At 35.9% G+C, this 15,024-nt stretch overlaps 1 protein-coding gene across 1 annotated transcript in view; it reads right to left on the reverse strand.

Annotated features, from left to right (window-relative positions):
- The window catches only part of eml5 (EMAP like 5), an 84,300-nt gene that overhangs the window by 19,804 nt on the left and 49,472 nt on the right, over positions 1-15,024 (reverse strand). Inside the window, exons 14-24 of the mRNA XM_051869047.1 lie at positions 14,068-14,254; positions 13,821-13,926; positions 13,245-13,338; positions 11,510-11,514; positions 11,073-11,168; positions 10,794-10,987; positions 10,591-10,702; positions 9,515-9,642; positions 6,785-6,926; positions 1,735-1,887; positions 1,438-1,569 (exon numbers count right to left, since the gene is read on the reverse strand). Coding sequence (XP_051725007.1) covers positions 1,438-1,569; positions 1,735-1,887; positions 6,785-6,926; positions 9,515-9,642; positions 10,591-10,702; positions 10,794-10,987; positions 11,073-11,168; positions 11,510-11,514; positions 13,245-13,338; positions 13,821-13,926; positions 14,068-14,254 — 1,349 coding nt within the window. The remainder of the gene's footprint in view (positions 1-1,437; positions 1,570-1,734; positions 1,888-6,784; positions 6,927-9,514; positions 9,643-10,590; positions 10,703-10,793; positions 10,988-11,072; positions 11,169-11,509; positions 11,515-13,244; positions 13,339-13,820; positions 13,927-14,067; positions 14,255-15,024) is intronic.

The following is a 15,024-nucleotide window of genomic DNA, read 5'->3' on the forward strand; positions in this document are numbered from 1 at the left end:
TTACAAAAGTCAGTAGACTGGGAAGATTTTAAAATGAGCGGTTCATTTATAAAGCTGTAAGATATTACCTTCATGCTGTGGAAATACAAACTGGAAGACAGGGTGGGGTTACATAAGGTCTTTATGAGTCTATGTGCTTGTTTACATGAACTTCATCTAAAGCCTTATTAGTTGGGAAGCAGTTTCACTCCTGAAGGGGGTTTTCCCTGACAGGTTATCATGTGGCTGCACTGTCGGTAGACTTCAGCTGTGGCATTATTTCCACTACAGTGAACAACTGTGCCCTTAATTAGATTTTTCTGAAGTCAGTGTACTTTATCAAGGAGACAACAGTGTCAATGAAGAGCTTGGGATGAAAAAAGACACATGTCATGTGTGAAGAAATCAAAGAACAATCAAGCTAAATATCCTTTGTAAACAGAATATTTTACTGTGTGCCATTTCCAATTAAGTTGTAATATTGTCAAATTATGCAAAAAGTGTGAAAATGTTATTTAATTTGGAGTATTTTGGGTACATAAAAAGCTAGATATAACATTAGCCTTATTAAGACAAAGTAGTCAGCCAGTTTGTTCCAAAAATTTTAGAAAATGTAATTTCACAGAATGTTGTAAAATACAATTCATCATTTGAAATATGGTGGAAATGAAATTAGTTTTCATAACTTTCAAAAAAAAAAAAAAAATTGAAAGAATTTCCCATTATATATATATGTATCATGGGAAATTATGGTATATATATATTAATTTTCTATACATTAGAAAAATTAAATGTAGAGTTAAAAAGTGTAGTTAAGATTTTATTTTCAGAAGGCCAAAATCCTCATATATTTTATTTGATTTCATAACCAATGACTTATAATGGATTTTTTTTTCTAACCTTTTTGCTTTGAATGAAATGTTGCAATACAGCTCAGAAGGGGTTGGTATGGTTCAAGGCAACTTGTGCTCTCTAGAACATCTGACAGCAAATGGAATATATTGTTGGTAAAAATAAGATGTCCTTTGACATTTAGAAAATGAATCAGCTTTATTAACATTCTTGGGAATAAATAATTTGTATATAAATTGCAGCATAGCACAATGCATCATATCATGAACAAGATCAATGCACGAATCAAACTTTCTATCCCAATTGTCACGGTTTTCCATCTTGCCTGCGCTCAAATCTACCAGGACACAGATCAAAAAGAACTCCAATGTCTTTATTTCCACTAGTCGCCACATTTCATAACTACATAAAGTTAAACTCGCCTAGTCTTTCATCACCAGACACTTTGGCTCTCTGTTTCTATCGCTCATTGCCTGAAATCCCCTATTCTTAGTGAAGATGAATGACTTCTGGTCGCTTTGTTGTTGTCAAAACTCTGTCAGTGCGAAGGTCCCTTGACTCATTTTCTCTTTGAAATACAGCCTTTTTGTCTTGTATCTCTCTCACCTCTCTTGTCCCAGTCCAGATGGGTGATGTAGTTCATGGATCCTTTGCACACACCAACCCTCTTGCTGTTCATCACGTTGTAAATATCCACAAAGCTGTCACCTGATGCCACAGCCAAATACTTGCCTGTTACTGTAATAAAAAATCAGATTTGAGCACTTACCATGACCCAGATCTCACGTTCTCATTAATATGTTAATACATTCCTGCAAATATTCGTTAGCGTATGTGAAGGTACAGAAATAGTTCATACTGTCTGTATCAGTCTTGTGTACTTAAAGTAGTGTGTTAACTAACCAGGAGAGAAGCGGATTTCTGATATGATGTCTTTGCGGTGATGAAATGACACCAGGTCTTCTAGAGTGTCTGCGTTGACGATGAGGAAGCTGCCATCATTGAGGCCCACAGCCAGAGCTTTCCCATCTGGGGAGAAGCAGCAACAACGCCCACCTGCACGAAGTTACAAAGGTTAAATTCCATGTCACGTCAAGCATTTTGATGTTAAAAATCTATCATGACAGCTGAAAAGACTGGTTCTCTTTATAGCTGCATATGAATCAATGTCGAAAAAGTAAGCAAAAGTACTTGCCCAGAAAGTAAGTTAAAATGTTAGTTCAGCTATCACCCATCACCATTTATTCACTTGTGTTGTTACAAACCAGTATGACTTTTGTTCTTCTATGAAATGCAAAAGTTTAGCAAAGTGGGATTGTCAATGCCAAAATAACAAAAATGCAGCATTAAAGTTATATCTGCTTTTCTATTATTGGTTGATAATTCTGCATGCTAGTATGTTTACATTTATATTCCCTTTGCTGACATCTAATGGTCACTTAATGTTAGTCTTAAAAACATTTGAATAATAAATCAATAACACCGTTAAATGTAATCTTCAGAAAAATTCAAAATGTATCATTTTTCATATTGTACATTAGAATGTTGTGATGGCTAAATTCATGTGTAGCATTTAAAATGTTGATTTTAGTTAATGTTTAATTTTTACTATTTTAATATCAACCATAACATAAAAATATAATATCAGCCATAACATTAAATTAAAGGGACGAAAATTCTGTCATCATTTACTCACCCTGATGTGGTTTCAAACCTGTATGACTTTCTTTCTTCCGAGGAGCATATAATAAGTTAATTTGAGAAAAAAATTTTCCGTCCATGCAATGGAAGACAATGGTAACCAAAATTGTTTGATTATCAACATTCTTCAAAATATCTTCTTTTGTGATCCACAGAAAAAAGTAAGTCATAAAGGTTTGGATTGGCACGCGAGTGAGTAAATAATGTGAACTATCCTTTTAACCCTTAAATGACCCGGAACTTCATTCAAAACCCTCCCCCTCATTCATTTTTAAAGTTAGACATCAACCTTCTTAGTATTCTTCAATCTATTTATTATAAACAAAATAACAAGAAATAAAATGATAAAATAATTCCTGTTTTCTACTTAATTTTTTGTAAAAAGTGTATAGGGTCGCTAGCGACCCGAGGTATGTAATAGTGTAAGTACATTTTTTTCCTGCGCAACATTAATTGAATCTCTGATGACTCAATAAGTGCAGCTCACCATTATTCCTCAAGGTGGCAATGTCTGGTACACAACAATGACATGATATTTCACTCATAATTACTGCAGGCATAAAACAAAAGAATACATAAGTATCGTCAACAAAAGTTGAAGTGGCTCAGCGATTTACAGCAGAACAAGTACAGTACGCAATCAAACATTAGTGTCACAGTTTTGAAAATATGCATGAGATTGTGAATATGAGCTAGATGCTGAATGTACTAGGGAAATGAGCTCTGACAATGACAGTGATGATGGTAAAAAAAAAAAAAACAGCTCAAACTGAAAGTTGCTTTATATGCTTTATTTTATTACTTTGTAATTGTTATTAAAATAATGCAGCAGTTAGAGATCCATCCATGTTAGATATAGATCTGGGTCGCTAAAGACCCGAATATGTAATAATTATTGGCGAAACATTCATGCATTTAAGGGTTAAAAATACTAATAATCTCGAATCCCTAATGAAAATACCAGCCAAACAATAGCTTGTAGCCACTGGTTTTCACATGCCACATGATTGATTGCAACAAGTGAAGTGCAAATATCGGTCTGTTCTTCACAAAAAGTTAAATGGTCCACTTTTATGAAACTTTATTTCAAAAGAACATTATGAACATTCAGTTATTTTTTTCTGCAGAAAATAGAGTATATCTGGAACAATATGAAGATACATAAAGGTGAATTGTTAGGTGAATCCCTTGAACCCATTACACAATCCTCTAATCATTGTCAAGTAAGTTATCATTATTCATTAAAGTAAATATGCAAAGACCCAGTGTACTCTAAGGATAACCATCATAATATAATTTAATTAGGATTGATGAAGAGTTGAAAGCTCATCTTAAGGATTTGGCCTATCAAGCTTTATTTAATTAAATCGCTGGTCTATATAGTATTCCATGGATGAACGCTAATGGTTTCTCTACAAAATGTATTGCAACCGTTCCCTTTAGAGATTCTGCCCTCAGGCAATCAATATGCTCTTAGGCTAATTTGCATGCTGAGTGTTCTTCACTTAAGTTATATTTTTCAGTGCAAATTGAGTTTCTGAAGCATAACGAGGTCAAGCATGTAAAGGCCAAGCTTGGAATACAAATCACAAGACAAGTTCATAGAGGGAAGGAGCTATTTATAATCAGACAGAGGGGCTGTTTGTAGACAGTAATGCATTTGTGCTTAGAATGTATGTCAGTGAACAACAAGCTTAACTATAGCTGGCCATAGTTATTTCTCCTTGTTACATCATAGTAGTTGCCCTTAGCATGGTTTATATTGCTGTAAGGCAGGGCTTGTCAACTGGTGGCCTGCGGGCCAGATCCGACCCGCCAATCATCTTCATCCGGCCCGCGGCACCTCAGTCTCCCTCCTCCTCTTTTCCTGGCGGTGCGGCTAAATTTGGTTAGATATCAGTGGCGCCTGCAGCTGTACGGCTATATACGCACTGTTCGTACCATGCACGCTCCTCCTAATGACCTGAAAAACGTTTTCCGTGTGAATATTTTCAGCAGTTATTATGCGTGTCCCGTATTTCTGTCGACTTTCTTTTCCTTGAATTGGCCAAATGCGCTTGCATAACGATCTGAAATTATTTGGATTCGTTCGGACCGCTCTGTCACTGAATCATCTGTAGTTGTTTCTCGGTCAGTAACAACAAATACAGAACAAATAGCGCTGTTTTCATGTGTTTCAATAGTTTACTTTGAACTACGCAGCACAGGCCCAGTGGATAACGTAACGAAAGCTTAAAGGAGCTGCGCGTTTATTCCTGGTTATCATTATTAAACAGCGTTGCGACATCAATTGAGATTAGCGTTTCAGATCAACACACACCTCTCGGTTACAAACTACAAATAACTCGATGATTAAACTAGTTTTAAATCGGATGAAACAGCCAATATCATTTGACAGTGGTAGTGAGTAGCCATGTATGGTTTTACCTGTGGTTACCAAGTCTCAATGTGAGAATATTTTCATTTAAGTCTAATAATTAATAAAATAAGTCCAATTGGTAAAATGACAATTCTTATTTTTTTTATGGAATATTGTAGTATTTATTATCAATAATTTATCCATGCACTTCATTATTTTTTTTAAATTCATGTGCCCTCATAATCTTTAATCAAAAACATTAACCTCCCCTCCCCCTTCAAAACGACTCATCATCTCTTCCTGTCACATGCTATGGCACGAGGGTGGAGTTATCTGGAATTGCCAGCAGATCCAGTGACGTATGGGGTAAATGCTGTCGCTGGGGTAAGCTTCACTTGTAGAGATTAATGCATTAACCACTGCTGATGCCAGTCATTGGGGTGTACAGTACCCTCAAACATGGAAAGGAACCTGAGGACACGCTCAGTCAGTCAGGCTGCGTGTCCACTGGAGCAGAGCAAGTGACCAGAGCGTTTTTAGATTCATTCCTATGGAAGTTGAGCGTCACACTTAACTTACATGCGAGCGTAAGGATAAACTTCCACAGGAATGAACTGAAAACACTTGCTCTTACGCGCTCGCTCCACGCCAACGGACACGCACCGTAAGTCAGTCAGTCTCTCTCGTGCACGCTCTCTCGCTGTTTAGTGCCGTTAACCGTCCTCGTCATCCTGAATAAATAAAGTTCTTACAGTAACATGAGTCCGGTGGAGAGAAATCCCCCACAACTGACTGCAAATGGGCATTCATATCTGCCTCCATTTTGTTAGCCACGCCCAACTTCCAACGATCCAATCAATTCCCGAAGGACGAAATCAAGTCCCGCCCTCTCATTTCAAATGCCGTTTCACTCGGATAGACGTTACAGTAGAGAAGAAAAGACAATGGCATCTTCCGGTTCATGCCGACTTTAAAGGTGATTTTCTCAATATTTAGATTTTTTGCACCCTCAGATTCCAGATTTTCAAATAGTTGTATCTCGGCCAAATATTGTCCTATCCTAACAAACCATCAATGGAAAGCTTATTTATTCAGCTTTCAGGTGATGTATAAATCTCAATTTCAAAAAATTTACCCTCATGACTAGTTTTGTGGTCCAGGGTCACATTTATTGACTGACAGTTCTCCTGTCCACAAAAAAACAGTGAAATGCAATCTCAGAATTTTACGCAAACCTGTAATAATTAACTATATTAAATTACACAAACATACTTTATGTATTTAATCTCACTTTATTAACCAATGTCTTTGCTGCTGACCTTCAATGATCTAATTCAACCATACTGGTAAGCAAAAATTACTTTAGATTAGATTTAGAAATATGAGTGTTGAACTTCCTTCTCCTGTATCCTATTCTTGAAAGGTTTGTTTGAGCTGTGCCCTCTACTGTACATTTACTTATTCATTTCACTTTTGTGTGAAAGGGCCTTAACATTTGCCAAAAAGAGAACTTTTTTTGTTATTAAAAAAAAAAAAAACAAGCAAGCCCAGCCTAGGTGAGAAAAAGTAACACAAAAGTAACACATTACTTTTCATAAAAATTACTAACACAATTAGTTAATTTTTAGGGAGCAATGCAATATTGTAATGCATTACTTTTAAAAGTAACTTTCCCCAACACAAGTAACTAATACCAAAACTAACCCAAAACCTTTAGTAAGTAAATGCTGTTAATTAATATTTTTAACTCATGTTACTCAGTACTTACATGTGTAATTACCCTGCAACAAGGACACATTCAAATAAAATGTAACTTAATGTTTTATTATGTCCTCTGTGAACACATGAAACAGGAATTTTCTAATCTAGTGTAACGAGTAAGCTTCTGCTTACCTTTCTTGAGTTTGCGTACGGCGAGCATGCAGTGGCTGGGGGAGAGATCCCATATGCGCAGGGTCTTATCGTCGCTGACAGTGGCACACAGTGGCAGATGTGGGTGAGTGGCAAGACCCCAGACCTCGCCCTCCATGTGACCCTAAGTACAGCCCCACCACCCACACACAGACACACACACACACACACTATTTAATATATACTAACAAACATACCTGCCATTCTTTTCAGCGCAAACACGCCTCCATTCTATCAAAAATTATGCTCATTATAGACTGTAAAAGTTAGCAAATTCCATCACACTTTTACTGCCTGAGAAATTTTATTTAAAATAATAAAATATTCATCTACATTTTTCTAGTGAACCTGGCAGAAGTAATTCATCAAAATGATGGAGAAGATCATTATAACTGGGCATAAATCCAGACACATAGTGTTAAAGAGCTGATTCAGGAGTCTGGAACACAGTGATGGAGTGATGCTGTACAGTCCCAGTATGGCAGACTATGTTCAGACTGCAGGCAAATTAGATTTTTTCTAAAATCAGATCTTTTCAGGCAGACTGTCCATGCTATTAATTGCAATTGATCAAATAAGATTTGTGTGTCCAGACATAACCAACCTATCTGCATGGGTTGCTTTGGTAACGATGTAGGCGTACCCACATATGTGACAAGGCTTTCAAAACAGATGCAGGAAAAATGGATGTGCATCATACCGTTCTCCAAATAAATGCCCTGTTTTTGGACATACCATTTGAACACTGTATGAACACTTCCAGCATTTCCGTCACCAGTTTTGACATTATTGGTGTATTACGTTAAAAGTGACGGAAAAGACAGTTTGGAATCTGATTTGAGCAGCCATTTGTTAAAATCTAATTGGAAATTGCACCTCCATATGTGGTTTGAATCAGTCTGAATATGGTCGTAGTCTGCCATATCCTCCACAACCCTTTTTTAAATTTGTGGCTATTTCAATTCATTTCATTTATTTTTTTTTATTATTATTATTTTTTTTTTATTATTATTATTTTGTTTTGTTTTGTGTGGGTGTACTGGATGCAAAAAAAAAAAAAAAAAATCCACATTCAAATAAATAATGCTGTCAAGTATGCACAATTTCCCCACAGTGTATTCTGCTATAAACTGGAAGTGATGCACCCATGGGATTCATAAAATGTTTTCCCAAAAAGCACTTTAGAGTGCAATAAATAAGAATTCAATCAATCTCAAATGTTTTCTAGCAGTGAGTATGGCCTAGAAAAAGCTTTGACTAAGGCATATTTACTTACTAAATGCCACATGCATTTTTTTCATTTCTAAACTCTAATAATCACTTGACAAATTAAAAAGCTCACATAATGCAATGGAGGGTATATACCAACTGATATGTAACATTAATAGGTAAACAATTACATCAATAACATGCAGTAACCTTTAATCAATGATTGTGCCCGACTCTAAAACACAAGTCACACGAGCCAAACAAATACACATTTAATCAGCTGTTCCCTGTCATACTCTAAAAAATGCTGGGTTGTTTCAACCCAAATTTGAGTCAAATATGAAACAAACCCAACCGTTGGGCTAAAAATTTAATTTAAGCATTTTTTAGAGTGCAGAAATACTGGAAAACTACTATTTTTGCCCGGTCTGCAGTTCCTGCCATTTACCATTTATTACAACAACAGCCCCAGGACCATTCTATTTGTCTCTAAAATGAAACTGGAGCAATTTAGTTCCAGTGATGCTAGCAAAACCCTTGTGCAGAACACAACATTACAAAGTGGTTCAGTGGTGAGGGCAGGTGCAGAAACAGACATCTGACTGACTCATTCATTCTCAGGGTCATTTACAGGTGCGGCTGTAAGAAAAAAAAATTTGTATTTCCAGAAGGAAAAAAAAGTGTTTAAAAAAAAAAAAACAATCTAAGTATAAATCCAAGTATATAGTAGGAGACAGATTGAACAGTAAAAACGTATATATTAAAGTTATATATAACTTATATATTATATATTTGGTTATAATTTAAATGGACTAAATTGTAACTTCATCTTTAAAATATGTAATTACAAATATATTTAAATACATGACATACACGTTTCAATTTTAGAACAGCTATCTTAATTTTAAGCATTAAACTTCAGTATCTAATTCATAGTTCACTGTTTTTGAGACGGCCATGAATGAAAATGAAGCAGGTTGTTGAAGAGAGGTGGGCTATTAATTTACTAACTAATAAGATGTACAACCTCCCCCTAGCCAACAATAAAACAAGCACAAATACATTCTGAGCCATATTTATAGAAACTAGAACCCAATTTGTGTGTGTGTGTGTGTGTGTGTGTGTGTGTGTGTGTGTGTGTGTGTGTGTGTGTGTGTGTGTATTCCAATTTCAAGTGTGACAAAACTGACAACGTTTTGTACCACTCTGATTTAAATCCGATGACACTCAATTTTAAAAAATGAAAAGAAAATCAATTTCTGGTCAAAACGACCTGAGGGGAAGATGCATGTAAGTTTATGTAACATGACAAGCAGCTCGAGGGTAAGACTTGTAAAGCCCTGTTTAATGAATCAACAAGGCCAGTCGAACGTAAAATCTTCATCAACCCTCAGTCTTATTTCTCACTGTTATTATTATTATTATTTTTTTTTTTTTTTTTCATCAGAATGGTCATGTTTTGTGGCTTGTAAAGCTTCTCTGACACCTGAATTTGTGCCTTACCTGAACCAGAAGAGTGATGGGCCCATTTTTGTCCACCTCCAGAATCTCTCCGTTCTTTGTTCCTACAAGAATATACCCATGACCCAAAGATATGGCACGAATGGAGGGGTTGTCCTCTAAAAGCAAACCTGCAGGAAGGAACATGTTATAAATAAACACGCATCCATGACCTTGGCTTTCTACTTATTAAACACACCGAATGTTCTTAGAGGATGCATGGAGGTGTTTGACCTGATTAGCTTTAATTGCCAAGTTATTCACACTGTTAAAGCTATGCACCGCAAGAATTTTAGTATTTTTGTTTTGTTGTCCAGTAAAAAACATCTAAATATTTTTAAATGCATAACTGTGTAAAATAAATAAATGAATAAATAAAATATTTAAATATTTACGTTGTTTATAATAGTAATAATAATAAATATACAATTATTATTAATATGATTATAAACAAATTAATAAATAATATTTATTAATATTTTAGTTAGGGGGTTGTTTACATTTTTATACTACATTTAACTACATTTTTTATTATTTATTATTTATTTATTTATTCATTCATTCACAGTTTTTTTTTTTATTAACTTTATTTTTGCAACCCCTTTGACAAAGATTTCTTTTCTTGTTTTAAGCATAAACCTGATTTATGCAAGAAAGATAAACAGAGAAAATCTAGATAAACCAGAAATACTCCATGAAAAATTATTAAAAGGGATAGTTCACCCAAAAATTAAAATTCTGTCATCATTTACTTCCACTGACTTCCATGGTATGAAAAAAAATACTATGGAAGTCACTGGGGTCCATCAGCTGTTACCGACATTCTTCAAAATATCTTCTTTTGTGTTCAGCAGAAGAAAGAAATTCATACAGGTTTGGAACAACTTGAGGGTGAGTGAATGATAACAGAATTTTCATTTTTGGATGAACTGTCCCTTTAAGTCAATTCGTTTCCTTAAGTAAACGTATCTTGTTTCAATCATATTTTTATTGAAAATCAAGAAAAAAAATTGCTCAGTGTATGAGGCATATCTGTGATAACTAAATTGTCATTCAAAAAATGCAAGTGACGTCCTCACCTTTGGAGCCTGGGGCCAGCACCGCTCGTTTTATGGCATATGTCTTGAGGCATCTTTCAAATGTGTCGTCCCACAAAGCCACTATTCCATCTTTTCCACCAGTCACAAAACCCTTAGCAACAATATATCCGCATTTCATTTATAAGCACATTTAAAGAGAAAGTGACTCCATCTTGTTTACTGTTTGAAGCTAAATCTGATACCTTCTCCAGTGCATGCATGCTGAAAACAGGCCCATCATGAGCTTTGACAGTTTTCACCAAGAACATATCTCTCCAGATGCAGATATCTCCAGTGCAGGTTCCCGAGAACACCATTTCTTCAGTCCAGCCATACACGGCGCACATCATAGTCTCTGTTTTTCCCATGCTGCCCTTCTTCCCAATCAGTCCGCCACCTGAGAACATCAAAAGTTTGTGAGATGTCCTCTGATCTACAGTGTACAGTGATTCACATATGTCACAAAAAGTTTATAGTCTTACCTGCTCTATGCCAAAACTTCATGTGTTTCACTCCAGCGGTGATCAGTTTGTCTGGCATGTACGGGTTAATTTTAATGACAAAGATTTTGTCCTTTACTTCCCCTTTAAATCAAAAAGAGAGACATTTAATCAGTTAAATGTATTTGGGATTCTTTTGCTGACATCTAAAAAGGATGAATTGAACAGCCCTCAATCTATTTTAGGTGTTTAAAGGTTCACAGTAGGCACTGTAGGGCTGTAATTGACCTGTCTGCTGTGCTGTCTCCGCTGTCTGAGTGCCAGGGGACAGTGGGTGTCTGCGGTTTTGCATTAGGCCTGATGCGGAGCGGGCAGTGCACTGAGCAGTGACTGCACTGTCAGGCTCTATTTACTTCCACCCGCACAAGCATCCTCGCTACCAGAGAAAGCCCCAGGGAAGAGTCGCTGGAGCCTTGCACTACCTCTGAACTCAAGAGCATCCAGCCAGGGGAATACAAACGCTTCAGAATGTAAGAGGAGGTACAGTATATACTCTTTGAGACCATTCTATATTATAGCAATAAACCATGAGAGGATGTACATTATAGTGTTTTACCATGGTAAAGAGTTGTAGTTGCTTGTAACTGAAGCAACAGACATTCTATACTAGATTTTGACTTTTTTGAGATATTTTAAAGGATTAGGTCACGCATGACCTTTCCAACATGATTACGTAATGCGTGGCACATCGCAGAGTAGTGCAAGATGAGCATTTTTGGTTAAAAAGTATATAAATTTTTATTGTTTTTAGAAAATGACAGATCATTTCGCTAGATAAGGCCCTTATTCTTCGTCTAGGATTGTGTAGAGCCCTTTAAGGCTGCATTGAAAATGCAATTTGGACCTTCAGCCTGTTGATCCCCAGTGAAGTCTGCTATATGGAGAAAAATCCTGGAATGTTTTCCTTTCTGAAGAAAGAAAGACATAAACATCTTGGATGACATGGGGGTGAGTAAATTATCAGGAAATTTTAATTCTGAAGTGACTAATCCTTTAAGTCGTAGCCAACACAGTGCTAGAACGTTGTGGCTGCTTGCCAGGGATTTCCTGTTTAATATTTATAGGGAAATCTCAAACCCAAGTTTGAGCAATAATAATGATTGCTTTGGCATCACTAAGCACCAAGTAAATGTATATTAATAATTAAATGTTGTTAATAATAACAATTCATCATATTAATATAAAAAAAGCATAATAAGGGGCACTTTAACAACACTAATTAAATTATAATACAAATGATAATATTGCTTTGATAGAGTTTTAAGGGGTTTAAATTTTTTTATGATGCTCTTACAAGTGACACTCTTTCTAGATAAAGACAGCTTTATATTTTCATGTACAAAGACACATTTATATTGTGAAAAAATATAATATTATAAATATGTGTTAAATATCATCAGGAAAGTATTTACTTTCTATTCAGTCGACTTTGTATCCTATTTTTAACCCACCTGAACATAAAAACTGATGGCTGCCAGTTAATAAACTAATTAACATAAAATAATTTGTGATTAATCTCATGATTTCTTACCAGTCTTTATAAATTTAAAACATTTTACATTTGAAAAAAATATCCTTATCAGACTTCATACAACTTTAATTAAAAACTAACACAGTACATTCTGACAGAAGGATGAAACATTCCCTTAGTTTCCATAAATTAATCACGAAACGTATCATGAAAATCACTCCTCAGGGAGAGAAAATGAGAAAAGGAGGTTTCACGATTCTCTCCTGGGGTAATGATCATGCTGAGACAAAGAGTGTATGATAAACAGGCTAATGTCATGAAGAAGTGCTTCAGTGCTAATCTGCTGAAATGGACTGATACCAATATATTTTTAGAGGATGTATAACAAAAGAATAAAGGTTATCTGGAAAAAAGTATTTAAAAGAATTTGGCTGCTTGGCTCTTTATTCCCCAAGAAATAGTTTGATGAATGCAATTTACTTTTCGTGTGTTCCTTTTTGAAACAAGAGGTTTGGACTGAAGATATCAAATTACTGGTCTCTTTTTTCAAATAGCCAATAAGGGTTTAGTTTATGACACACTGGGGAAGGAACATGATTCTAGACATTTTATCGGACAAAAATTTGTATATGACATCAGATGAGGCAAGTCATCAATATTTAAAGCAGGTCTTATTCACTCACCGGATGGTGGAGAGCTTTTCTCCTTTCCTCCATTCCCAAAGGACGATGGTATGATTGTCATCCAGACCCACCGAAGCCAGCCTCTTCCCATCCGCTGCAAAGACAGACATCATACCCCTCTGATTACACTCAACATCAGCCAAATAACAGCATGCATATCATGCATTATACCCTCTCCACCCTGCTAACAATGAAACAAGACATCTCAAGTAATACAATGTGACAGCTAACAAAGACATCACTCCAGTGGATATTTCAGTTGGATGGAATCAAATGAGAATAATCATTTATGTTTAGGCCTTTGGCACTGACAGATACTCGGAGGCTCTGCTATTTTTGCTTTGTCAATAGAAGCTCTTCTACACACCTGACTCATTTATTTTAATCAAGAAATATGTCGTTGAACATAAATTGTAGATAGTTTGTTCACAGAGAGTGTGAATTATCACTAGTTTGTCCTAAATGGACTCTTCCTGCATACTTTTCTTGTAAAGTGTTATCGGAAACACTACTAATAATTGAGATACAAGAATTGAGTTTGTTACAGTTAGTTAAGTATTAATTAGCATTCCATACCTGAGAAGTCAAGTGCACACACCCCAAACTGATGAAATCCTTTAAGTACAGACAACGGCTTCAAAAACTCTGTTTCCCATATATGAATAGACGAATCACGGCCCACCTGTGTAAGAAACAAACACAGATGTTAATGTGCCCGGACCATAAGGTGAACTGAAGTGATTTTGATGTATTCATTTGAGAAACCTCTCTGCTTTGTATGCTGTTGTTGACAAAGACAGACATTTGTGCAGTTTGACTGTACCTGGCCTGTGGCTACATAGTCTTTGACAGGGTGGATGGCCAGACAGAGGATGTCATCGTCATGGCCCAGGTAAAAGCGCTGTGTGTTCTGCTGTCTGTTGTACACCACTCCCACAGCTGCCACATGATACACAATCTCACCGGTCTGAGTGTAGAAGAGGTTACTTCTGCAGTCATAACCTCTGTAACTGAAACACACATTCACACACATGTTGGGTTTCCACGTTTTATGGGGACTTTCCATTGACATAATGATTTTTATACTGTACAAACTGTATATTCAATCCCCTAACCCTAAACACAACCCTCAAAGAAAACATTCTGCATTTTCATATTTTCAAAAAACATCACTTAATATGATTTATAAGCTGTTTTCCTCATGGGGACCAAAAAATGTCCCCACAAAGACAAGGATTTCAGATATTGCCATCTTTATGAGGGTAAACTGAATGAGTCACTCAATTGACTTATTACAAAAAAGCATTTTTCACAACCGAAACAAAGTTTTATTATACTTTATTAAAATTTGCATGTCTACAAATCTACCAAGAGATTCCAGAATTAATGTTTTTAAAGATTTGATGAAACAGATGTAGTGAAAGATCCTTTCTTCCATATTGTGACATCTGAGTTTAATGGATTATCAAAAAACTAAAAAATGTTGGATTGGGTCTTGGTTCTATGCATTGGTTGTTGACTGGGTTTTGAAATGTGGGCGTTGCATTCCAATGTGAATGCAAATTAATATGCACTTGCAGGGGTGGGGTTTAAGCCGACTAAATGATCGGAGAAGTCTGGCTTACGTCACCAGAGAGAAGTCTGTCATTTTCACTGGAAGATCTAGTTATGACTTTTTGATTAATCTGAATGAATCTGCAGCGGTCAGGTGGTACAGCGGTCATGTTGTACAAGTAGGAGCTCTTAGAAAAGTTTACAAGTTGTAATTACAATATTTTCG

Source organism: Ctenopharyngodon idella, chromosome 17 (genome assembly GCF_019924925.1).
Source record: "Ctenopharyngodon idella isolate HZGC_01 chromosome 17, HZGC01, whole genome shotgun sequence".
Classification (NCBI taxonomy): Eukaryota; Metazoa; Chordata; class Actinopteri; order Cypriniformes; family Xenocyprididae; genus Ctenopharyngodon; species Ctenopharyngodon idella.